The sequence below is a fragment of the Cryptomeria japonica genome, chromosome 3 (assembly GCF_030272615.1).
Source record: "Cryptomeria japonica chromosome 3, Sugi_1.0, whole genome shotgun sequence".
NCBI classification, from domain to species: domain Eukaryota; kingdom Viridiplantae; phylum Streptophyta; class Pinopsida; order Cupressales; family Cupressaceae; genus Cryptomeria; species Cryptomeria japonica.
The window spans coordinates 172820498-172847809 of NC_081407.1; the positions used below are offsets into that span (position 1 = coordinate 172820498).

General features: G+C 37.2%; 1 protein-coding gene across 3 annotated transcripts in view; it reads right to left on the reverse strand.

The window, feature by feature from the left end:
• The window catches only part of LOC131029170 (uncharacterized), a 262261-nt gene that overhangs the window by 194633 nt on the left and 40316 nt on the right, over window positions 1–27312 (reverse strand). Inside the window, exons 2-4 of one of the 3 annotated variants that reach the window (XM_059218132.1) lie at window positions 16488–18695; window positions 15522–16324; window positions 15168–15401 (exon numbers count right to left, since the gene is read on the reverse strand). In XM_059218132.1, coding sequence (XP_059074115.1) covers window positions 15168–15401; window positions 15522–16324; window positions 16488–18537 — 3087 coding nt within the window. In that variant the 5' untranslated portion in view covers window positions 18538–18695. Of the gene's footprint in view, window positions 1–15167; window positions 15402–15521; window positions 16325–16487; window positions 18722–27312 lie in introns of all 3 variants that reach the window. The other 2 variants (XM_059218133.1, XM_059218131.1) reach the window with 2 other exon arrangements.

Below are 27312 nucleotides of genomic sequence, written 5' to 3' on the forward strand. Positions count from 1 at the left end.
TTTATAACAAACTTCCACATCATAAGATAATTATAAATGATGCTTAATTAATATGTGTTTCCTGAGTGCTGCTTGAGTCAAGTAGAATAATTAAACCAGATCATGTTTTGGACATAAATATCTGCTGTAGCCTCCTCTTAATTCCCCTCCCAATATCTCGATGTGAATCTACAATATTTGGTGATGGCTGTGTCTGATTGCGTTCCTTAAATGCATGCAAATATTGATTTGGTAGTCTACTGGTCTTTATGTGACTTGATGAATCTGCAGATGCAACGTGGTCCTTGTGCTGATGTGAACTATGCAAAGATCCTCTTTGTGAAGATGGTTATAAAGCTATACGGGCTGTGATGTCTGATGTACCACTAAGGATGTGCAGATGTAATGATGCCATCACTTTGTTGTCATACGTTGTTGTTCCCAATATAAATTTACGTATTTGCAACAATGAACAGAGGTGTTGTTCTTAATATAGATATTGTTTCTTGTGTTAAAGGTAGTTGCTCCGACTGAGCGATCATACTGGATAAGAAAATAAAAGATAAGCTTATTCGATGTCCTTAATGAACACATTCGATGCCTTCCACGGATATGTCCATACTATTATTGATAAATATTTTTTATGAGATGAACTGCTCCAGACGTGAAGATGAATTGCTGCAGATTAACCACTATACGTGAATTAATTATTATTAGCTTTGAGCAGTTTAGACTTTCTTTTATGTATCATTGTCTTCCTACCCCAAAAACATCCCCCTTTATTCCATGATCATCTTCTCTATATATCCCCTTATCGTTGGAGAGACATGGTCTTTGGGACGGATCCCTTCTCAAAGAGACAAGTCTTTTCACTCACCATAGTCTGAGATTGCAACAAGTTTTATATTTGAGTGTAAATGTATTTTAAGGTGTTGCAATTTGGTGATATTTTGTGCTAGAGCATCAAGAATCCCTATAGGAGTCGTTTTTCCACTCCTACGAGGTAGGTTAGGTCAGATTTGCACAAAATTCCGATGGATTCATGTTTTCCCCACCCAAATCAAGTTAAAATGATAAAAATCCCGATCCGAAATGATAAAATTTGATAAGTTTTGACTTTTACAATGTGAAAATCACCATAGTCCCGATGGGAAACGTTTGTCCCCCATGAAATTAAGGCATGAAACCAAATTGTCCAAATGAGAGGCATTTTTCCACTAAGTTTTAAAGGCAAAATGTGCTCTATCCCAATGGGAGGCATTTTTTCACTGAGTTTCAAGTGTTTTTGGAAAACCCTGATGCATCTAGATTCTCCACTGCAATTGTCTTGATGAAGCTCGTCTTTCCACCAAGCCTTTTTGAGCAAAAATGAACATGGAAAGTGAGTCCAAATGACCCACGTTTTTCCACCAGGAGTGAAAATGACCAAGTTAAGTGCTGTAATTTGTCCAAATGAAGTTCAAATTTCCACCAGACTAGAAAACAAGTGTGTCGAAGTGAAATGTGGACAAAAATACATTGTCCCAATGAGGTTCGATTTTCCACTGGGTGAATTAATGAAGTTTTGATGAGAATTTATTGTCCAAATGGAGTTCGAATTTCCCCTGGAAGATATTTTGATGAGTTTTGACAAGTTTTGGAGATGAGGGACGATTTTCCCCTGTAGCTGAACTTGTGGATGAAGTGAATTAAATGATGAATTTTTAGTGTCTAGATGGCCATCGATTTTCCCCTGGAGTGAATTTGGGGATGCAAATGAATTAAGTGATGGAATTAATTTGTCCAAATAAGGGTCAATTTTCCCCTCAAGGTATAATGTGCAAATTGGGTGAATTTAAATGAAAATCATTTGTCCTGATGGGGTTCAATTTTCCCCCAGGTGGCTGGAATCAAATTCAATGAAAGTTTTAATGACAAGTGTGCCCCAAATAATATTATTTTTGCATTGCTATGAACATTTGATGATCAAGTGAATTACATTTAATGCCAAACATGGAATCCCAATGCAAATCAATTTCTGACCAGGCTGATATAAGGCAAATTTTTATCCCACATTGCTTGTGTGGTGAACTTGGAAGGTGAAAACATGAATAAAAGAGCCCAGCCAGCATTAAAAGAATATTATAATGCCATTAATTTGACAGATTACAAGCTGATTGGAGGTGCCATTGCTGGTTAGACGGTTCGAATTTGTCCAAGTAAGGTGTAGCACCATTTTTGGAGAAGATCTCCAAGTATTTCATGTGGATGCCATTGCTGTGTTAGGGCAATTTTTGTGTTGCCCCACCATTGCTGAGGGCTGTGATCTTTTTGTGGCTGATTGCACCACCATTTGGGCGCGATTTGTGTGAATATTGTTTGGCACCATTGCTGGTAGAGAGGCGACTTCATTCAAATCTGAGTTTGGCACCATTGCTGGGTACGTTTGTGACACCATTATGAGGGCGTATTTGCTGGTCCAATTCTAAAGCATCATTTCCAGCCCCCCCTTGACATCATATTGATTTGTTCTCAGTCCATTTCCAGCCATCATTGTGCCAAAACATGGTAATTTCCAGTCAATTTTGGGCCAAATCGTGCCATGTGAGAGGGCTGCGCTTTGTGTTTTAACTTTTAAGTGATCCCAACCATTAGAGTTATGTTCTCAGACCTAATACAAAGTGTATTCAGACCTGATACATGTTGGGGCAGCCAAGATCATACATTTTCAGAGCTACAATGGGTGTATTTAAACTTTAATATCAGAAAATCAGAACTTTAATACACTATTTTCTGAGTGTGTTCAGACCTGGGTATATATTTTTGAGCTGCAAATACTCCATTTACTGAGTATACCAGGGTGTCTTCAGACTTACCTTTTGTAATCAGACTTCAAATGAGTCTGAAAATCAGCTTTATATAGGGGTTTTGTGCCCCATTTTGATCAAGATTCGTGAGGTTTTCAGAGTTTATGTTACTTATCATTGAAGTTTCTGATTTTTGAACCTTTAAATGTAACAAAATTATTAAAAATCAGAACTTAGGAAATTTTGAAAATGAAATATTAGAGATATTTTTGTCATGATATTAACTTTGAGCTTCGTACAGGTGCCATGTCTAAGGTGGGAATATTAGCGAGGAAAAATCAATTGAAGGTTGTCCAAGAGGGCTTCTATCCAGAGTCACTGATATCATCCCAATGGAAGAAGATCACAAACACGAACATGGAGTACCTGGACATGAACCAGATGAGGCGAAGATCGTTTGGACTAAATAATGATCTTCCTTCCACCTTGTTGACTAATATCATGAAGAGTAGAATGTACAATGCAGCTGGCTTTCCACCATCCATCCAATGCAGTGAGCTTGATCGAATGTGCAAAGCATTATGATCCTCAACCATAATAAATGATCAAATCACCTAAGGAAACAATGCTTGCGTACCTGGCTGAAGTATCTATTGGGGAAGTATTTGCAATCCCTAGGGGTACGGACATGCAAGAGATGACTAAGGATAAAGCCTTAGCAAAATTTGAGAAGAGAGCGGAAGCATGTATGACAGTCGTCAACAATGAGTAGGTTCTTGAGACAAGGTGTCACCACTCCAGATTGCCTAAGAGACTTGTGTTCGAACTTCAAAGAGGAGTACAGTGACTTAGTATTTTTGCTCAACCGATTCATGGGAGCACCTCAAGGGGCAGTATTTGAGAATTGGATGTACTATTTTATTGAAGAGATATCAAAGGGATCGGTGATCAACTGGATGAAAATCATGCGATAACCTTAATATCCAATTGAGAGGTTCGGAAAAAATGCGGACATTCAATATAACCTCCTACCTTGTATATGTACTTGCTAGATTTGTTGTGTACAAAGGATTGATATGCAAGGGCGACGTTGGGAATGGGCCAAGACAGTTAAGAGTTTACGAGTGCTATCCACGACTCCATCTACACAAGATTGAACATTACAGAAGGGTGAACGATGCTTTCACTATGTACATCACAAGACTGCTTCAAGATGGGATCCACAAAACGGCTGTCCAAGGAGGCAAATACACTTATTGAGAAGTATGGATCATGTTATATCCAATTTCCTACCTTGACATACCTATGGATTCAAGGATTTCAATCCGAACCATACAAGCTTCCTAGGTATCCAACAGATAATATGGTTTTGCTTGAGGTAGTGAGACATCTTTTGGAGTATGATTTCCTCAAAAAGGAAAAGCACAGAACAAGGATAACTCTTCCAGTTGCACTTGGAAAGACATTGGAGGTATGCCACACTGTGGCTGAAGCAAATTCAGTTATTGAAGAATTGGAGTTTTATCATCTTGGAACCTGTAAGAGCACGAATCGATTTGATCCATTTCAAAGAATTGTAACACTCAAAGGAGGAAGATTTACACATAGAATCGACATTGAGGACTATTGGGCTAATCTCATGGATGAGCTTGTAGTTAGGAAGAGGATGTGGTCTTGCATGTCAGTGGACTTCATGAGGAAGTGTAATCTCTTCTCCATTCCAGACCAAGTTTAGGATGATAGTGAGCATGCCCATCCGCAATACGTAAATGAGAAAGACAAGCCCATCCTATTGCCAGTTGGACACAACCTGAGTTGGTAGACTTTGAATGTTTTGATGAGAGAAGTAAATGATTATTCCAGGGAATGGGTGGACAAGTATGTCAATGAGTTAAGAAAGTTGAAGGTCACCTTTACCTATGAGAAGATGAGAAATGAGGAGTCCTTTCTCAATAATGATGAAAGGACAAACAGCAATGTAAGGACATATAATGATGAGAAGAGTTAGGCTCCCAAGAGAAGGAAAGGCATGCCTGGAAAATCACAAGCAAGGGGAAAGGAGATTGTTAGCCAAAATTCAAGACAGAAGAAGCATAAGTCTAACACTCCTCAATCTACCATGAGCTCCTCATCTATGAAGGAGAACGATATGACAGAGAAGGATGATGAATCCAAACAGGATTCCGATAAGGAAATCCTACCAAAGAACAATCACGAGTTACATGCTACAGTACAATCGGCACCACATGATGATGATGAAGAACAACCAGGAACTCCTACCATTCAGTTAGAGGTCAACATGGGTAACAATGTGATAGACTTAACTAAGTACAAGGATATGGATGATGATGTTATTTCAGCTTTGAGAGGACTTGATCAAGACTTGGGCCTCAAAGATGGGATGGAAATTTCTACTATTCCCGATTGGTTGTTGTAGAGCATGGAAAAGAAGAAGATGATAGAGGCACGGCCCACAGAGGATATTGATGACTTCCTAGCCAAAGTTGGCAAGGAAAAGGAGCAAAAGAAGGCTAAGGTTCTCTCTAAGATTACTATCGATGATACAGGTGTGCGTATTGCACAAGTGGCTGTCCCAATAAGTGATAAGACTAGAGATGCGATCACTCCTATGGATTATCAAGTCACCACAATTGACCTTGGACCTACTACACAGAAGTAAGAATTCCAAGAATTAGATGAAACGGTCAAGGCAATTTGTCATGTCCCCCATTCGAGACCTCAAAACAATAAGATTCAATCTATGATTTAATAAGTTTTAATTAAAGATTGAAACTTATCAATCTGAGCCCCCACCGTGTATTGGCATAAGAGAGGAAAGCACGCACATGACAGAGTCACTAACTTGCATCACTCACCATGATGAGGAATGGCTCAAGGAAGCCAGCTCCTCTCAAGTTGGGCAATGGCTCAAAGAAAGCTAGCCCCCCCAAGTTGGATAGAGATGGCTCAAGGAAGGCAGTCTCCCTCAAGTGGACAGAATGGCTCAAGGAAGCTAGTCCCTCTCAAGTTGGGCAATGGCTCAAAGAAGCTAGTCCCTACCAAGTTGGAGAGAGATGGCTCAAGGAAGCTAGTCTCTCTCAAGTTGGACAGAAATGGCTCAAGGAAGCCAGTCTCTCTCAAGTTGGACAGAAATGGCTCAAGGAAGCCAGTCCATCTCAAGTTTGGGTAAAGGGCTCAAGGAAGCCAATCCCTCCAAGTTGCAAAAGATTCAATAGAAACTAAGTAGTAACTTTTCTAACATTTGTCATTACTTTAATTTATATGATTAAATGTTTGGTACTACTAATCTATGTGCAGGTTCTTCAAAGAAAGAAGGGAGGGAGGAAGGAACCATACGAGAAGACTGAAGAAAATCTACTTACATGATATTGTTTGATTCAAAACCAAGACTGCATTACTAAAGAGACATTTATATAGCCATATGTAACCCTCCTAAAAGGAACGTTACAAAAAGATCAATCTAGATAAAGGGCCTATTGCACTCATCAGGGAGGAAGCATCTATTTTACAAGGTTGTGATCTTCATCACAAGATTGTAAAATTGCTTGAGGATAAGCAAATTCAAGAGGGGGAGACTGTAATGTCCCCGTTTTGTCATCCCAACAATCCAATTTTGTGATGTTTTTAAAAAAAGACAAGATGGTAAAAGAATGCTAGACTATGACCAAATACAAACAGCAAAGGATAGAAACGATAACAATAATCAATGATGATATGAAACCCAAGGGTCAACATCTTATGAAGCAATAAAGATGAGAAGGAAATATACTGGAAATCACCAATGGTAATGATTAAAGGGAAACTAGTCGATATGAAGGGTGCGGTTAAGCATAATTAAAGATGTGATATAACTGATAATCAGTGTGTTAATGAAAGGGAGCATTGCTGAAACAGTAATCGTGAGCCTTGTATTATCGAGGATAATGGAAGATACCGCAAAGAACAAATAAACTAGTTGAAGAACGTTTTGACACTCTCAGCACCATACATAATCAAGCAACCTGTTCGATAGAAAGATCAACATTAAGACGTTAAACAGCAAACATAAAGTAATGAAAAGATATGATGGTAATAATGAATGGGTGCGATCGGAAGACTAAGTGATTGATTATTATTGGACAAGATCAGTTAACAAAGGCCAAGTCCGATTAGAGGAATGATTAGTTGTGTGAAGAGTCATGACTGAGGAGATACAACTCCTCACATCATGCCCCTTCAATGGCTATTAGAGGAGGCTCGTGTAGTACCAAAGTGGCATGGAAGATTGGTTTTTCATATACGGAATTCAGATCTGGATTACTAAAAGAGACATTAAGCAACAGAGTAAGGTAGTATTGATTCAACCATTTATAAGGCTAAGGAGGCATAGGTAAAGAGTCAATTGAAGCCGAGTTGAGACCCAAACATTGCAAGCATATAAACGCAAATCGTAGATCATATCCAAGGGAGTGTAGAGATTGAAAGTTATATATCAGACCAGCATCCGTTATTGAAGTGCAAGTATCACGTTGACAATCTGAGACAACATAGATCACTTCGGACAATAATTTAGAGTGGCATATTAATGTGATAATATCAGAAATCATAGCTACTGCTGAAAGCAACATTACCGTTTGCATATTCTTCTTGATCATAACGGACAAAGCACAGTTATAGAAAACATCATATACAAAACTAGTCCCTTAATGGTATAATTATATCAGACATCGCTGTTGGAGTATCAATATCTATAACATTTGCATATACTATTTTATCTACATCATAAATAACAGCTGATAATTTGAATTATATCTATTACTAAATTAAGTGTGAGTATTTGATAGAGTAAGCTCTAGGACAGATCTAAAAGGGGGCATCGCACAATTGAGGTGCGATTGAATAGGACTATTGAGAAGGAGATGCTTGAGAGTGAGAACAGGAGACTCAAGGAATATATTGAAGGGATAAAGTCCCAAAAGTGTGAGGATCCTACTTTTGTCTCACCCATTGCTATTGATCGCAGATTCCCCTTTGATCATGAGGCAGCAAGGAATACACATCAGGAGGTTGGAAAATGGATTGATGTTTCAAAACAAGCAGATGATTTCCTAACTCAATTTGTCCAAGCATGCTCATATTCGGGATGCAATACATGGAAGGAGTTTGGGATGATTTCCAACCAGTGCAGGAGAAGACTATTCCTCGCCTCAACGTGTTGAAGCAAATCCCTATGCCTACTTTGATCTGGGAGGGAGTTATTCAGGTGGGAGATGTTTATGATTTTCAGGGATGGTATTGTTCATTGGCCATGCGGAAGTCCGCTTATGATCATGCAAGACAGGATTGCACAGCGATGGAAGGATCGATCCAAGAAATACAATAAAAAATCGTTACATCCATTGAAGAGTTTTTGGGACTAGATGTCCATGCTTCCAATAGTTTGAACTTAGAAGAATTGAAAGAGAAGATGAAGTTTATCTACTTCAGTCAGTTAGAATCTTTGAAGAAGAATTGGATAGATGATTTGGATTCTCTCGTGATTCACATCCACAATTTGCAAAAGCTTATGCCAAATTGGGAAAGTGTATTCGATGGTTTCTTTGATGCTTTGGATGTGATCGATGCACAACAGGAAGCTCTACCCAATGTCACGATGGAGGAATTCAACTCAATCTTGGCCAGATTCGTGGAGTATGCAGCTAGAGAGAGGGATGCGGGCCAAAATCTTCTAGAAGATTCCCTACTTGATGACTAGGCGTCATCCCATTCGACCTTTTTTTATTCCATTTTCATGGAAACCCTAATTAGGGTTATTTTAGGGTTCTGTTGACAAGATCTTGGCCCTTGATTCTATATGAATCTTGGCCGTTCATTTCATTTAAGACTCTATATAAACCCATTTGCCTCTCATTTGTAAGAGAGATTTTTGAGAATTGTCGCCTATATGCTGCAATTTTGAATATAATCATTGAAGTTTGGTGGTTTCGTTTAGATTTTGTATGCACTTGTGGTTCTTATTGCCTCCAAAATTTAGATTAGAATTTAGATTGGATGAAATAAGTGTTGAATGCATTTGAATGAAATTCGCATAATCCATACCACTAGCTTCTTGTTGATTGTAAGTTCGCCTTGTGTGGTCAACTGTAATTTGAATTGAACTTAACTTCAATTATTGCTCATCCATTGGTATGCATTGCCTTGATGGTATTGATGTTGATGGTAGTAATTTGGACATCTATAAATCTACCTTAGATGATTGCACTAAGCATGTTTTGAATTGTTTTTTGATGGTGAAACCTTGCCTAGTAGAATTTCATTGAATCATTCATTGCCTCTTGCATTCTAGGTTTTAGATTACAACTTCTAAACCCTTATCCTTTTGCATTTTACTTGAAAACCCTTCGTTAGATTTAGATCAAGAGCTATAATTGCAAGCCAGTATGATTTTGATGTGAGAAGGAGAAAAAATTAATTGGGAATGTTGTTGGATGTTCAAGGAACTTCCTTGCATGCTCTACATGATGCTAGAAGATTTGTTTGATGTTGCATTGTGTCTGGCATGTGTGTTTCAAGGTAAATACTCTAGTTTGGCCGCCTGAAGTTGTTCTCTTTCTTACAGTGTATCCTTGGGTATCGTCGCTAGCCCTGAAGTTTGTGTTACATTGTATTTGGGTCCGACCTTGGCATGTGAGGATCCGCATCGGACTTATTCATCTAGAAGATATGCTTTCGGCCAACTAGTGATGTGCCACATTGCTTATCTACATGTTACCTTGTTGCCGACTTTCGAGGATGTGTAATAGCACGTGAATTGTTTGAAATAGATTAGAAAGAAGTGATATGATGCCTTTAGGTCCTCTGTCTCCTATACTGGACTGATTTCACCACAATTGTGTTTTGGTGACCAACTTGATAGGACCTATGTTTGTCCTTTGTTTTGACCTCAGTTAACAAGTCTGCCGGTTTTGGGCTCCAAACACGAATCGGGTCTGCGCGGGTCCAGGTCCGTGTTGGGCTCGCCCTGGGTCCGGCCAAGGTTCGCCCTTTTGACTGTGGGTTCGCCTTGGCAAGCCCAAGTGTGGACCCGGGTGAACCCACGGGCTAGGCCAGTTAAGTCACCAAAAAGTGACTTTTTAACTAGCTTGTTGGTTTGGGTTCGAAGAACCGATACGCCGGTACAGCAAAATTTTGAAAAGGGGTTTCGGTTCGTTAGTACAAAAACATGTAAATTTTATATATGTATATATATTTTAATATTTGTGCAGCCTATAAACATGAATTAAGATTAGCATGTCACATAGCATCGTATAAACAACAAAACAAACATAAACTTGTAATCATAGCATCATGATCATACCATAATAGCATCATATACATCAAGTTTAATATCAAAATGACAAAATATTCAAGTATCATTGTTTCAACTTTAAACAATATAAAGTTTAATCATCAAATGGATCAGCTAATTCATCCTCCTCCTCCACCTCATCCTCCTCATCCTCCTCATCATTGACATTGACATTAGATGAGCCAATGCCACTTGCACTTGCACTATAAGTTTTATCGCTCTCCAAGTCATCAAGTGTCAATGCAAGAAGCTGAGAAGCGGGAGCATCCAAATCAGTATGCTCTGACTCTATATCCCACATCTTCATTTCCCCTTATGTGTAGTCATGTTGTTTGTGTGAAAGAAGGCGTAGGTTGGAATGCACATATACTAAATTCTCCACTCTTTTTGATAGCAACCTATTGCGCTTTACTGAGTAGATGAAAGAGTATGTGCTCCAATTTCTTTCTTAAGCAGATGAACTAGCAACCTATGAAGACAAAGTAAACAATTAAAGTTATACATTAATAAAATTAAAATTAAAAATTTCTAGCAACCTACGAAGACAACGTAAACTATAAATAAACTTATGATAAATTTTAATTAATTAAACTTACTTGTGATAAAACTTTTACAGCTAGAGGTTGTAGCTGTTGGAAGCGTGGACCATGGAAGTACCACCAGCTATGAGCATCCTTCTTGGATCTATGACGAAGTGCATCAAAACTTAGACCATTCCCATTTGCGAATTCTATGAACTCATTTGTAACAATATCTCGCAAATCATCATCAAGATATAGTCTAAGAAATGTTGCCTTGTACCCATCAGATACTTCTAGATCTCTCCATGGTGGAATCCTTCCTGATTTATCAAGAAATTGATTGCTATAGTACTTTGGTGTCAAGGCATAGGCAAGAAGATGCAAAGGAGTGGTCATCTTATTCCACCTTTCTACAATAATTGCTTTCACTTCTTTGAAGAGTTTCTCCTCGGGGTCATTCTCTTTTGCATTTATAGTGAACTTTATTTTTTCAAGCATTGAATCAATGCCATCATAAATCTCACCAATGCAAGGCCTATCCATGTCGGTATAGCGAATCATACTCATAATGGGCTCAGTGATACTTAGGAGATATGTAACAAGATCCCACCATTTCTCATTCAATATTCTCTCCCTAATTTTTTCTGCCCTCTCACTGCTACTCTGCTTCCATATAGTCCAATTGTTGTTGCTCACCATATTCCATAGTGCCACTCTAACTTTCACAAGTCGTCTTAAGACGATTGTGTTTGATGCAAAACGGGTCTCAGCAATCTATAACACAAATTAATGCCAAAATGATTAAAAAATAAACCCAAACTTTAAAGAAGAATACACAATATAGCTTACACAATGATATTATGAACATTGAAATTAAAAAAATCAGAAAATGTAAAATTAAATTACTATTTCACTTACCTTCAATAGCTCCAAATTCGAAAAGGATCAAAAAATCCCTTGAGACGTGGTGGTTTGTGATGAACATCTGGATGTCCTCAGCCTCTGCATACACATCTCTGATCCATTTTATTTTAGTCCCAATCCTTTGTAGCATAAGATTGAGTGAATGGACCGCACAAGGTGTCCAAAAGATGTGATCATAGCGTTCCTCAACCAACAAACCAGCAGCTCTACAATTTCTTGAATTGTCCGTTATGACTTGGACAACATTGCGGGGTCCCACTAACTCAATGGCGGAGATGAGAATTTCTACAATAAATTGGCCATCTTTTACTTGGCCCTCACAATCCACAGCTTTCAAAAACATTGCTCCTTTAGGGGACACCACTATGACATTGATCAAGGGACGATTTTTAGCATCTTTCCACCCATATGAAACAATTGTTACACCTGTCTCAGCCCATGAATTCCTTATGGGTTTCAATGCATCTTCAACCCCCTTCACCTCTTTCTCCAATAATGTTCCATGTACCTTCTCATAACCTGGGCCCTTATACCCTCTTGGAGCTTCATTAACACACTTCAACATTTGCTTCCAATATGGGGAGCGAACAACATTCAAAGCCAACCCATTTGCATATATGCATCTTGCTACATCTTGGTCAGCAATGTCTCTACTCTCATTTTGAAATGCAGTTTCTAAAGGCTCCTTTGTTCTTTTGCGTGTCAAGGGTGGTTCACTTTCAAGTTCATTTGTGGGAAAGAAGGGGTGGTCTTCTACTACAACATCGAGATTAGATGGGGCTTGCATTCCCCTTGTTTTCTTTGGTGCGGTTTGATTCAATCTACGAGCTTCTCTCTCTTCTGCCTCCTCATGCTCCCTAATATATTTCATCACTGTCAATTCTGGTATAGGTTTACCATCTTTTCCAGGGCATTTTTTGATGCCTCTTTCTTTTATTCCAGACAAATGGCCTACCACCCGATAATATGAACTATTATGTTCAATACCACATCCTTGGCATCTCCAACGGAATCCCCCACCTCCTAGAAGTGGGTTTAAAATGTCAACATACTTCCATAAGGGAGAACTTGGATCATTTCTTTGTTTTGTAATTGTTTGTTCATTGCCAATGGAGGAAGAGGTAGATGCCATTCTAGTTCCTATGGCAAGAAATAACATAAACATATTCAAAAACAAAAACAAAATAATGAAAAACAATTAATGTTTCATGTTTGACAATTTGTCAAACAAAAATAGTTGGAAAAAAATGTTAAAAAACCTACCTCTTGTAGCCAATGGGAGCTTGCAAATGTATGGAAATGATGCTACAACACTTGTTGAAGCTTCAAAAATCAGTCTTCAACTCTTATTTGATGTTGGAAGCCAAACTTTGTTCACCCTTTCTTCAACCTGCTGTCAAAAAACTTTTGTTTGCAACACAAATGAGGAGAAATGAGCCAAGATTATGTATTAGAAGTCACATTTAGGGTATAAAATTCACTTTTTACATGGCAGATTCCAAAAAAAATTAAAATTTGCATAAAATATGCCTTTTTGGGCCGCCCGAGTTCGACCTAGTTCGATCTTGGTCCGCTCGGGTTCGAGCCAGGTCGAACCCCTACTGGGAAACACGAACCCTAGTCGAACCAAGGCCGGACCAGACCCAGACCGTACTGGACCCGAACCAGGGGGGTCTAGGGGCGAACCCGGTAAGCTAGCTTTTTTATATTAATAAACTAATTTTTTTTGCCTTTTTGAGGCTAAAAAACCCTAATCCGCATTTGGCATTGATCAATGATGAAGTGGCATACTATTAAATGTATTTCTTTAAATTTTTGCATATAATATATATATACATGTCGGACGAACCTGACCCACAAACCCAAAAGGCAAAAAAAAAATTCCTGAACCCACGAATCGAGTTCGCGTCTTCGAACTCAATCCCGAACGCGAACCGGTAACTTAGGTTTTGACCGACCTAATTGATGTTTGCAATGAAGAGAGTACATATAGAAGATCAAATCAGTGTTGATGGTGTGGATGAGTGTGTGGATCAATATGTGTGTTGCACTTACATGATTATATCATTTGCAAAGTTAGTGATGCAAAGTTGTGGCAATGTGTGGTGATTGTTCTGAAGTTGGTCACTTGAAGACAAAAATTCAAGGGCAGATACATACTTGGAGATTGTTGGAGGTTGTGTTGTTAAAGGCCTATTCATCTTGATTCATATATTCATGTACCTTGCTCAAAGATAGTGTGTTTTTTAAGTAAGTCTTGTATCTTGCCCTGAGGCAGTGCATCTCAACCTACAAGTCCTTTGTATCTTGCCCTAGGGTAGTGCACCTCGGCCTGCAAGTCCTTCAAGGAGCAGTGAGCTTCCTTGGCAATGAGCCTAAAACAATCTTGTAATCTCAATCATATATTGTGAGTTGACTCTCACCGTGGTTTTTCCCTATTTGGATTTTCCACGTAAATCTAGTGTTCTCTTGTGCATGGTGTTCATTGTTTTATCTTTCATTGTTGCTGTTAAGATTAAGGTTAAGTTGCTATTGAGTTATGGTATAAACTTCAAGTTCAAGTTGCCTTGGAGTAGGACTCAGCCAAGAACTCTCCAAGACTAGGCTAGACTTGGCACAAGAATCTAGTCAACTCGGCTCGAACAGCTTAAGGACTTTGCAGCTTGTAGAGTCTTGCATAGTACTTAGAGAGTCTTCAAACTATGACTTGAATTGTTATTCGCTAAGTATTTACTGTTATTGTTATCTATAATTTGATTGCAAGTTAACTCAAAGATGTAGATCATGGCTTTGTATCGGATGCTCCATTTAGTTTACCATAACATTTGTGTTTATGCGTTAACCTATGCAATCCATGTGTATTCGCAGTGTTTAGTCACTGTTTTTAACTAAAGTGTGCAAGCATCTACTCCTCGGATTTATTTTTGGTCAAAAAACATATAATCCTTTTACACTAGGATAACCCAAAAAATACACATTTAAAATTTATTTAATCTCAATATAAAATCCAAAAAAAAGCATTATAAAGATTTATAAATTGCAAGTGCATATTTTTAATAGTAGATTAGTTTTTACCTCTTCTAATTCAAAGAACAATTCTTGTGTACATCTTTCCTATTTTGTGTTGCACTTAAAGATGCAAACTAAACACTAACAAAACACTAATTATTCAGTTAATGAAATCTCTAGTTATTCATGTACAAGAATAATATATTCTTTGCACACAAACTTATTAATTTCTGCTTTTAGGGTTTTAGCCAATAGATAAATGATTGTTGTGTTTAGATTAATTGATTATTCATGCACTTTATGATACTAAAATATAAAAGCTAATCTCAGTCATGTGCTCATACCTGAAGCAAAAAGATAGAAGACTTTTAATTTGGTTTATGTTACATTAAAAAGAATTCAAAAAATTATTGTGCATAACATGAATACTCATAATTTTTTTCCCATCTGAAATTAATTTTAGTTACAATAAAACTTCCCTCTTCCAATTTGAAAAGAAACTTAAGTTCACATGCTATTTTATTTTGATATGTCATGAAAGATATAAGCAATCCCAAAACGAGAGAAAAAATAGTATTTGAGGTTATAGTTTGCACTTACAGTAGTTGTCATACCAACAATCTTTGCATTCATCAAGACATCCAGTTGCCTCCGCTTGGTAATCTCCTTCATGTCTTCAACTAGCTCATCATATTGTTTCTTTGCATCTCCAAATCTTCTTAACACCTCTTCATGATTCAATTGCAGGATCAGATAAATCATTATGGCACGATGTGACGCTTTTAAATGCCATGGATTCTCGTGCATTACCCATCCATACTCCTTTAAGTCAACCTGATATTGACATAAAAAACTACAGCTTATCAACAAGTACCCTGAAGAGCTTATGACTTATAAATTAATTTTAATTAATTTTCAAACGTGTGCGCTATATCACCTTCCCAAAATTCTTACATTATTTAATCGTTTTACACCACCAAAAGGGTTGGAATTGTCATCAGTTGTGAAACGAAGAAAATTTTCTTCAAGCCATTGCTTCCTTCCTCCTCTCGTTTCAGCCATGCATATTCCCAACTCAGCCTTTTCTTCATTTTCATCCTCGATGTCTTCAAGATTTTCAACTGTATTTTCCCCATCTATATTAATATCATATGCCATTTCAAAATTTTGGGGTTGTTTCTCCATAGATAAAATTTCTTTTACAAGTTCAAATGTTTCCCTTGAAGGCATCCACCACATGAGACTCTGTGAAAGAGCTTGAAATATCTGAGCCAGCAAATGTCTTGATTCACCCTTCTGATTTTCAATGTAATCCATGATAGGCACTTCTACCGGAACTTGACGGACGAGGTTTATATTGTATCTTGTATTAGGTAGCTGCCTTAGTTGTTTGTCAGGCATACGGTGGAGTATTGCTTTCATGTGGAAAACATTGCTTTCCTTCAATTCTTGTGAAAGATTTTCCATCTCTGACCTGACTACATTCAATTTTGACTTGTTGTGCTTACAGTCTGAATTGAATATATTCCCCTCATTCAGATGTATGCTCATATTATACTTATCCAGCAATGGATCGGTAGTTCTCCCTCCTAATCTCACTAAGTCATCTGTTTTTTTATTCCCACAAAACCTCAAGCAAGATATAAGGAATTGGTCCAGGCTGTGGTTTTTGTAAGTAATGACCACAACAGGACCCGAAGGCAAGGAATTTGCAGTTAATAAAAGCTCCAAAATCCTCACTCCAACATAAGTTTTACCTGCTTCAAAAATGGCTATGATTAAATATTGCATGCATTGTGTGCTTCAAACACAGAATGCTATCTTTTGAGCCAAACTAACTGAGTAGAGATTTTTAGTTGTTAGGTGAATAACCATGAAATTGTTTCAAAAAAAAGTACAATAGTTTCATCATCTACTTACCTGTTCCTGGCGGTCCTTGGATTAAAACTAAGCGGTTGTTTAAAGCAAGATTCACCGCCCCTAACTGACTCTGATCAAGGATTGGTTTGTATCCAGAAGAAAGCAAAGTATTCAATTCAGATATATTGCGTGTCAGACTTGTTTTGCATCCAAAGTCACAACCATGCACACCAAAGATGGTATTCTTTTGAGCTGTTATGTATTTGCTAGCAATCATGTCACTGCCGAGATTTGAATCATGTGAATCGTCCAATTCAAAGAAGTTTCTTCTCAAACTTTTATCATCAAACAAGCAGCTCCAATTCAATGTCGTTGATGAGTTGAGATAATCTGGGGCCTTATTTGGCCAAGCTGCATCAACCAGCTCATCCTTGAATGGAAGCTTCTCCAGGTCCATCTGTTGTAGAGATTTAAGAACTGGTTGGTAGGCTTTGTAATATGTTGGGCTTTCTGCTAGGACTATATTTGATGCCCCTAATAATCGGCTAATTGATTGGACTCCCACTTCATCTCCTTCATCCAAAATCTCTGTAAAAATGATGACCTTGTTATTCTCCTCCTCACAGCCTGTAACAATTCCCCAAATAGGAGATTCAAAATTTCCTCCATCATCAGATATGCATAATAGGTTTCCTGTCATAGGCATATCACTCCGACTATGAACTTTTCTGCCTCGCTTCTCAGTCTTTATGGCAACTGATATGCCTGAATAACCTGTGCCAAAGTGGATACCAAGAACAGACCCTTCAATCCAAACTCTCATGTCTCTCGGATCCAATTGATTAGACTTCAAGGCAGAGATGCCACTTTTGAGTTTTGCAAAGCAATCCTCTGTTAAAAGCCGAAAATATGTGTCCAGATAGACTTCAGTGGATCCATAGCTTCCCTTCTTTATGACACAAGGAAGAAGTTTAAGAGATGACATCTTTCTAGATTTGTCCATTTCAATGGTATTATTTATTTCTGAATCTAGTGGATGTAAGGGGACTCTAGTCCAATAAAATTCCTGTGAATAATCAACTGCACCACCTGTGAGCACTGAAAACATTTCCAGGAGAAATTGAGAAGTGGATGGAGCATTATCTTCCTTCCTGGATTTAACTATAACTCTAAGTACCGCTAAGAGATCAGCAACAAGGTCCTTGCAGTATTCTGTGAGCTGAAAACAAAATTGCTTGAACAGCAGTCTTCCATTTTCTTCTTCGTCTTTATTATCACAGATGCATATTTCTGATATATAGCCATGTAAACCATCAGGATCTCTCAGAAATGCGGTTCCACAGAATAGCTTGTAGAACTGCTTTAATCTTGCCTTATACAATGATGCTGCTTCATGAGTAGACACACGGTTTGCCAGCTTTAGTACCAAAGAAATGAGATTGAGTGACTGTCTCTTGGTCTCCAAAACTAGAATAAGTCCTGCTGGTATTTTTGTGACTTCTCGTAACACCTTTCCAGGATTCTCTTGCAAAAGTTTATTCATATAAATTGTTAGAACTTCAGGGCTTCTCTGGCTGCATTTCAGAAGTCGTGCATTTGTAGCCCATTGTCTCTCCGAGCTAGAGTTCAAGTTAAATTCCAAAATATCTCCAACCTGAAGATCAATCAGACCTATTTCTGTGTTTGAATCATTGTTGAATTTAAAATAGATACTTTGGGACTGGGCTTCATCCTTGATGCTGGTTGAAGAAAGGAAACCATAGCCTTCATTTAACTCTGAAATTTTTCCCCTTTGAATATTCTGTATGTGTAAGTGCTTACGTCCAGGTCCAATTGATAGAGCTGTATGTTCGCTAGCATGAGTTGGCTGGACACATCCAGGAGACGGCGGAAATGATTGGACATATCCTGACTGGAATGCATCGTATTGGTTATAAACCGGCTGATTTGATTTGACATTATCAGGCCTTGATGGATGAGGTTTTGTTGTATAACCAGGCTGAAAAGGCTCCACATATCCCGTCTGAACTAGCTGTGGTTGATTCCACTGTTGTACAAAAGGAGTGTTTTTTGCTTGTGGTGGCCTATAATGCCTTGGATTGAAAGCCATTCTTTCGTTGCTTTCTTCAGTATTATCAGGAGATAATTTCACTTCAAAGGGTCTAAGCTTCACTAACTTTTAAATTGCAAATTTCATGCCGTAGCGATCGCATCTCTGTCTTGAACAAATATAGAACATTTCACGCAGCAGAAGTGACGAGAATCTTCCTGTTCAATGCCTGACTTGAAGTAATCTGGTGAACGGTTGAATAATTCTTGTTTATGACACATAAGTACAAAACTATGCTACTTGAGTGGGAACAAAAACGAAAAACAAAATGAAATTAACACAGCAGCTCGTCAAGTCGTAATATACAGTACAATGACATACACAAATTCCATATAACAGATTTGGCTCATACAAATTCGATATAAAATAGGCATTTTGTCCTTAATTGATTTTAGTAAGGCCGACAAAGGGAAAACATTGAATTTTAATTGAATTTTAATCATAGTTACAGGACTTGCCTAGACTCGGCAAGCAAACGAGGTCTAGGGTCTTGTGATCCAAGTATGGTGAGTTTGGTCAAACTCATCAAATTTGTCAAATTCCTTGGACCTGATGAGTCCTCTTTGCTTAGACCCATCGCAACAGCAAACAGGGAAAAAAAAAGGTAAAATCTAATCACTAATGAATTTCTAGACTGGGTAATAGAGTTGTGTTTGAATGGCAAGGTGGTAAGGTATTTAAGACGGAGATCCATGTTTGAAATTCCAAAGTGACATCTGAGGGTAGAATTCTAAGTGGTGGCTCTTAGACTTCCATTGTGACTTCTTAGTTAAATAAAGTTCATTAGGTGGTTTCTAGGTTAAATATGTTGAAGGGAAGGAAATTCCCTTTGTGATCTCTACTACTACAGGGCCAAACTAAATAATCTCTTCATTGATTCAAAAAAACAACTCTAAGAAATAAACATTGAATGAATAGCATTTGGGCAGGTTTGTAGTGATCCTCAATGCATCTAAAGGAGCCTATGGTGCATTCAAAAAGCCCAACATTGTTTGGAGTAGCCCACTGAACTGAAGAGGTATTTTTATATCAATCTTTTTTACTTATTTTTGTCATTTGTCTACTACATTTTTATTCCTATTTTAGCTTCATGGAACAAAGTACAAACTATTGCTGTTTCTAATCTCTTCTTATGAACAACCCTATTGTTTTATTTATTTCTTAAATTTAAAACTACAAACCCTAACTGCTTTTACCCTTTTCTGATTTTTTATCTTAATTTATCTAAAAACCCTAAATGTAATTATTTTTCATTTATTTCTTAGTACAATATACTTCAATTTTTACATTATTCTAATGCTGGCCCCACTTAAAAAGGACTCTTGTTGCAAACATGACATCCGGGACTAAAAGATAGGTGAGTTGGATTGTATACATTGGAGGACAAAAAAAGTGTGGGAGGCATTAATCAAGTGAAATATTAACTTGCACAAATACCATAGCAATATGTTAAAGCTTGCAAAGATGTGCCTTCTCAAATCTTGTAGTAGTACCAAGCCAATTAGAGACCATTGAGCAATAGAAAAAATTAAAAAACAGGCAAAGAGAAAGATGACAACAATTCATAGAGACTTTTCTTTTTCAATTCCTCCATTTGTTGGATCTTAGGAGTGGCAATGATAACAATGATACTGTTGCAGCTAGAGTTTGTATATCCAAATTAGATTCATATATTGACTCTACTTCCAAACTATTACATGACAGCATGCGTTGGAACAAGGACAAGCATATAGTGATAAGGAGTCCAATTGAAAATGTTTGGTTTTATGGTTTCATTCCATTTTATGTAGCCAGGTAATTGGGTATTATACTTGTTTTAAAATATGTTATTTGATTCTTTGTCTCTAGAATTTCTGAATTCTTATGCAAGAGATCTTGACTACAATATCTAGAACAACTTGAAAACCTAGTCATGCGCAATGACGATAAAGATGGCTTTTTCTACCATAGTGAGTATGAGAATAACTACAAGAATTTGTTTAAATATGAACAAGTTCATGCCCAAATAAGGTATTTCATATTTGAGCATAAGGATAATATCCTCATGTAGCTTATAAAACTGAGAGAAAAACTTCCCTTCGATTACAACCCCAAAAACTTAAACATCATAAGTAATGATCCCCAAGCATACTGTTGCTTATGGTTGTTATTGATGTCAACATGTGATTATATGTTGGTCATTGATGTCAGCAAAGGTCAGCAAAGAGGGTATCATAATGACAAATTAAGATGAGGATTAGAAGTATGATGCTGATGGTCATGAGCTTGTTGAAAATTGTTATTCTATCTCCCTTGTTGCTCCTCAGTAAGGAATTGATGTTACAAAGATGTTCTAGTCTCTGCATATTGCTGAAAGAATGAGAATGCAAGAAGTTGGACCAGAGACTACCCAAGAGAATGCTTCGCATTTCTCCAAATTTGAAGATATGGACTTGCAGTTTCAAGATTAACTTGCATGTGTTGTGAATGATGTATCTTTCTCTTTTCGAGACACAGAAGTTGTCACAAATGTTTATGGTAATTGTAGTATGTAGATAGTTTGGTTACATGTCAGGACCAGTCTGAGAAATGCTCCACATTTTTCTGCATTTATGTGTTTGCTCTTGCAATTTGGTGGACGTGCTTATATTGTTTGTGCAATGACTCAATTCATGTTTCAAATGCTGAAATGTACTGCAAGTATGATTGTTAACGTTCTATCTCAAGGCTGTATTTTCTGGCTTAACAAGAATGAAGTGTTCTATATCTACTTGTTTGTGCCAGCTTGATTTGGCATGAAAATATGAAAGGTGTGTATAGAATGTTGTTGAACGTTCATGGAATGTCTCTATGTGATCCACATGTCAGATTCGGATCTCTGTAGGGCCGCATGTTGTTTGATGTTGATAATTTGAGAGATTTGTGATTATTTTAGGCGACAGGGCTTGACTTCTCATGTGTGCCATGTACTCAAGTGTTTGCGCTGGCTTTGGATGATGCAGCCCAAGATTATTTTTTGGTTGAGCTAAGCCTTTATGTGGAATTGCAATCTGTAATTTCTTTTTGCAGATGGATTTTTGGGCCAACTAGTAAGAGCTACACGTTACTTTGTTGCCAACTTGGAGTGATTTGCATCAATGTTTAAATGGATGTGCATGCTTGGAAATGAGTGTCAATGATGTATTTGGTCCTGTCTATCTTTTGAATAGAACCACAGTGGGTTTCTTTCTTCCATGGAGGTGTTTTAGGCCGACATCATGTTTTCATCACTAGCTGAATTGGAGAAAGATTATTGAAGGTTGCAGAGCATATTTATTGAAGATCATTTGTTGGGGAGTGGTGAAGTCGAGCATTCAAGGTGGATCACCAATGACACACTTGAGGCAGTGATTCAAACACCGCAATATTCACAGAAGTGATTGTAGTCTGACAAAGGCAGTGAGCCAAAGGTAGCTGAAGTAGTGACAGTGTGTTGAAGGCAGTAAGCCAAAAGCAGTTGTAATTCAAGTTGTTTTCTTCATTGTATCTTGCTCTGAGGTAGAGAACCTCTTCAGCAAGTCCTCTTTAAGTCGGGTGGACTTCAAGGAGTGTGTTCTTCCTTTGGGCTCCTCCTATAAAACCTATTATTATCTTGTTTCTATTTGTGAGGTTAGATTTGGACAATAGATCCAAGCATCTTTTCTCACCGTGGTTTTTTCTTTGTGGGGTTTTCTAGGTATATATGGTGTTCTCTTGTGCACTTGTGTTGATTGATTTATCTTTCACCGATGTAGATCAGTTCAAATATCTGAATTGAGAATTGATACAAAAAAGTTTAATTTTCAAGGGATACTAATTTAGAAATTTCATCAGTCTTAACAAGTGGAATGGAGGATCAATCAAATTTGGAGATGAAGACTTTGAAAAAATCTGTGGAAAGGGTGCAATAACTTGTAGTGACCCAAATCACGGAAGTACAACTGATTGTAGGTCTGATTTTTGTTTCTTTTTTTCTGATATTTTTGGTTTTGAAGTTTCTGATTCTTTGTGTTCTTTGGTTTATGCTGATGCTTGCAAATGAATGAGAAATACAAAGGAAAATACAACTAAACAGAATATAAACTATAGGAACAGCAACAGAAGTAATAATTAACTGATTTTAATTTTTTTCAATCTTCCAAGAAGCATACCCGTACACAGTTGGTCAAATTTTGGAAATTCTGAAGCATTCCAGGGGCTCCCAATGGCCTGATTTTTGGTATAGTAAAGCTCATAAAAATTCTGATTTGCATCAGCACCTGAACCTTTTTTATTTTTGGTATGAAGATGGTCTCTAAACCCTACATCCCAGCTGAATGTTTCAATTAATGATCAAAGGAGGGTACGGCTGGGCTGGTATGCTGCTGTAGACTGTTGTAGAGCTTCCAAATGCACCTTTTGGCATATTCTTTGGGTTATGCCGTGCTATATTCCCTCTCCAAGAAGTTTGAACCTTCTTGGGAGGACTTTCTTGTCATTTCATTAAGTTGTTTTTAAAAACAACAATGTTATCCCACTAGGCATCATGACTCCCAAGGGGGTCCACTTGCCCTTTTATTATTATAATAATATAATAAGCTTATTTAGGCACTTATTTGAATAAATGAAGACATTAAAGTCATTATTTAAATATTCAATTTATTCACTGAAATCACACCCAATCACCTTCAAACTGAAACTGATGATGCCATTGGTACCCGGGGTGATGACTGCACGTAGAGCTCCAACTGCCACTCCCCCCCTAAAAATTAGGGATCCTCCTCAAAGACTAAGGAACCATCCCTAAACACTGAAATTCACTCCACTAGCTCCCTCACAATCCTCCTGACATCTTGGTGGATCCACTGGTGACTATCAGTCTGCTCCTAAAAAAGAGGAACCTCCCTAAAATTTAGGATACAGTTCCCGAACAACTGGGGATGCTCCCAGTGTCTCCTTCTATGCTTCCCCAAGCTCTGGGTGAACTAACAGTCACTCCCTAAACAATAGGAGCTCTTCCTAAAAAATAGGAAACTAACTCACGACTCCAGAAATGACTCATATGCCTCCCAAAAAACTCCTGTGCCACTGTGTGAGTCCTCTGTCCACTGTATTAGCCTACGGGGACTCCTGTCAATAGGCTAATCTTTTAGAGCACAACTGCCTTAGGAAGGGGACATTACATAACTATTGATGGAAAGAATAAGATAGAGGATGTTCTTTATGCCAAAGGGTCGAAGCACAATCTACTCAGTGTCAATCAAATGTGCAGCAAAGGGTATAATATTACATTTCACAACAAAGGATGTGACATCAAGAAGGAAAACTTTGGAAGATTGGTTGCAGTAGGATATAGGATTGCAGAGAATGTTTATCACCTAAAAGAGGCCAATGGGAGAAATTATCTAATGGCTCAAACCAATGATTGTTGGTTGTGGCACAAGAAGATGGAGCACATAAATTTTGGCAATCTTGTGAAGATCAACTCTACACATGTGGTAAGAGATATGCCAAAGATTATCAAACCTGTTAACATCTTGTGTAAGGAATGTCATATGGGAAAGCAGACAAGGACAAGTTTCAAGAATAAGGAATACTCCTCTACAAGAACTTTGGAGCTGATATATATTGACTTGTGCAGACGTACTAGAACACTAAGTATCCAAGGTGAAAGGTATTTTATGTTGCTTTTGATGATTACTCTAAGATGACATGGGTTACATTTTTTTAAAGAAAAATCAGAAGCTCTTAATATGTTTAATATTTTGAAGTCTATGGTTGAGAATGAAATGAATGATAAAATCAAATGTCTAAAGATCTAATAGAGGAAGTTAATTTACTTCAAATGAGTTTGAGAAGTTTTGTGAACATCATGGAATGAGAAGATATTTGTCTGCTTCTAGAACCCCTCTGGAAAATGGGGTAGTGGAAAGGAAAAATAGAATTGTCCAAGAAATGGCTAGGACAATGTTGAAGGAATCTAATCTACTTGATGTGTACTGGAAAGAAGTAGTTCATACTGTTGTCTATATTCTTAATAGAGGACAATTAAGGGTCAACAGCACTAAGACCCCTTATGAGCTACAGAATGCAAGATCTATTATTGTCAAGTGCTTCAAAAAAATTGGCAGCATATGTTGCATCAAAAGAGATAAAGAAGATTTGGGAAGTTTGATTCAAAATTTGATTAAGGAATCTTTCTTGGTTATTCAACCAAAAGCGAGGCTTATAGATGCTACAACAAAAGGCTAAGGAAGATGGTTGAAAGTGCAAATGTTAAGGTAGATGAAGAATTGAGTCAAAATAAACAAGTACCTGAGGAGTATGGATCAAATGAACCTCCCTGCATAGAAGAAGAAGAAGAAGAAGAAGAAGAAGAAGAATAGATAAAAGAGAAGGAACAAACATCAAAGAAGGCCCCTAAGACTCCAACCAAATATGTCCAAAAGAATCATTCAAAAGATAAGATTATTGGAAACAAGGAGTGCAAACTAGGAGAAGACTTACAAAAGCAAGTGAGCAAGTGAATCTATGTCTAATGCCAAAGATAGAGCTCAAGACCTTTGCCGATGCCAGCAAGGATAAAGGATGGATACAAGATATGAAAGAAGAACTAAATCAGATTGAGAAAAATCAAATATGGGAATTGGTTCAGAGGCCTGTAGATAAGAATTTGATGAGAACAAAATGAGTATTCCGGAACAAATTGAATGAAAATGGAGAAGTGGTAAGAAATAAAGCAATTTTGGTATGCAAAGGCTTTTCAAAAGTAGAAGGAATTGATTTTGAGGAGACTTTTGCTCCGATGGCTAGGATAGAGGCAATCAGATTGTTTCTTGCTTTTTCTACTCACAAGAACTTCAAAGTTTATCAAATGGATGTCAAGTTTGTCTTCTTGAATGGTGGCTTAGAAGAAGTCTACATAGACCAAGTTGATGGGTTTCACTCATCAAAAGATCTAGATATGGTTTGTAGACTCAAAAAGGCATTGTATGGCCTCAAGAAAGCTCCTAAGGCTTGGTATGCTAGATTTGACAAGTATTTACTTCAGCAAGGTTTCAAGAAAGGTGTTGTGGACAACAATCTTTATATTAAGGTTGAACAATAAAGAATCCTAATAGTTGTTGTATATGTTGATGATATCATTTAAGGTGGAGGCAAATGGTCGGCCGATTTAATCGGCGTTAAAATCACCCCCGATTTTACCCTAAATATCACAGATTTTTTTCCAAAAAAATCAGGATTTTTTCTTTCTAAATCACGAGTTAAAAATTAAAAAATTGCACCTTCCAAAATCGACGAAACCCTAGAAGTAAAAACTAAAATGCAATAAACTGAAATACGAAAAAAAATAAAGCAATTTCACTCCATTTCCCGATGCCCTACGCCTAACGCTACATCTTTCGCGACCTGCAAGTGTGCTCCCTCGCACGACGCCCAACACCATTTTTAACAAGAATCGTGCCATATATAATTTTTTTGCTTTTTTTTAACAATAATGTATGAAACCACACATTTAAGTTTTAACAGTTATAAATTTAAAACTGTTATATATCTTACGACTTACAGTTTTAAGTTTTCACAATATTTACTATTTTTAACAGTTATATATTGAATTTTGATTATTAATTACTATTATAAATATTAATGTTATTTAAAATTTATTAAACAGTAATTTCTTCTAATAAATTTAATAACAGTTTTTAATTTAAGAAATTACTAATAAATTTACTATACATTACTATTATATATTCATATTGATTACTAATTACTGTTATAAATTTAATAACAGTAAGATATATAACAGTTTTTACTGTGTATTAATTTAATACACAGTAAAAACTGTTTTATATCTATTAAATTTATTGATTACAATGTATATGGTATGTATTTGACTCAAACTACTGAATCAATTTGTATATGATGGAAATCGGTAATATGTTATTATTGTGTTCTATAAATTTAGTGTACATGTGTGTTTTTTTAGAATATTTTAAAAAATTATATATTTTCAAATGTTCGATAATTTTGCCAATTTATTGCTGATTTTTTCCTTATTTTTTGCCAATACCCGATTTTTTTTAAATTTTCGGCCAAAAGATTCATTGCCGATTAAGTTATTTACATCTTTGGGTAAGAAGTTTCCTAAGGAAGTGCAGAAGGAAATTGAGAAGTCTATGATAGGCGAATTATCTTTCTTCCTTGGACTTCAAATTGCTCAACTAGATGTTGGTATCTTTATCGCTCAAGCTAAGTATGTTAAGGAGATTTTGAAAAAGTTTGGTATGGAAGATAGCAAACCAGTGAGTACTCCAATGGTAACTAGTTGTCAATTAAGCAAAAATGATGAATCACCTTTGGCGGATCAAACTTTGTATGTGTCCATGATAGGGGGACTATTGCACCTAACTGCATCTAGACCAAACATTATGCATGCAGTAAGTTTGGTGGCTAGGTTTCAAGCTAATCCTAGAGAAAATCATGTGAAGGTAGTCAAAAGGATCATTAGATACTTAAAGGGCACTCTAGATTACGGTTTCTAGTATCAAATGGATGATGATTTCTCCCTTAGTGCATACTCTTATGCTAGTTGGGCAGGTTGTGTTGATGATAGAAGAAGTACTAGTGGCGGAGCTTTCTTTTAGGGGAATAGAAAAGTCTCATGGTTTAGTAAGAAAGAGGATTCAACCTCCCTATCAACCACAAAAGCAAAGTATATTGCTACAACATTTGGCTACACTCAAGTGTTGTGGATGAAATAGACCTTGAAGGACATCAACGTACTGTATGATGAACCCA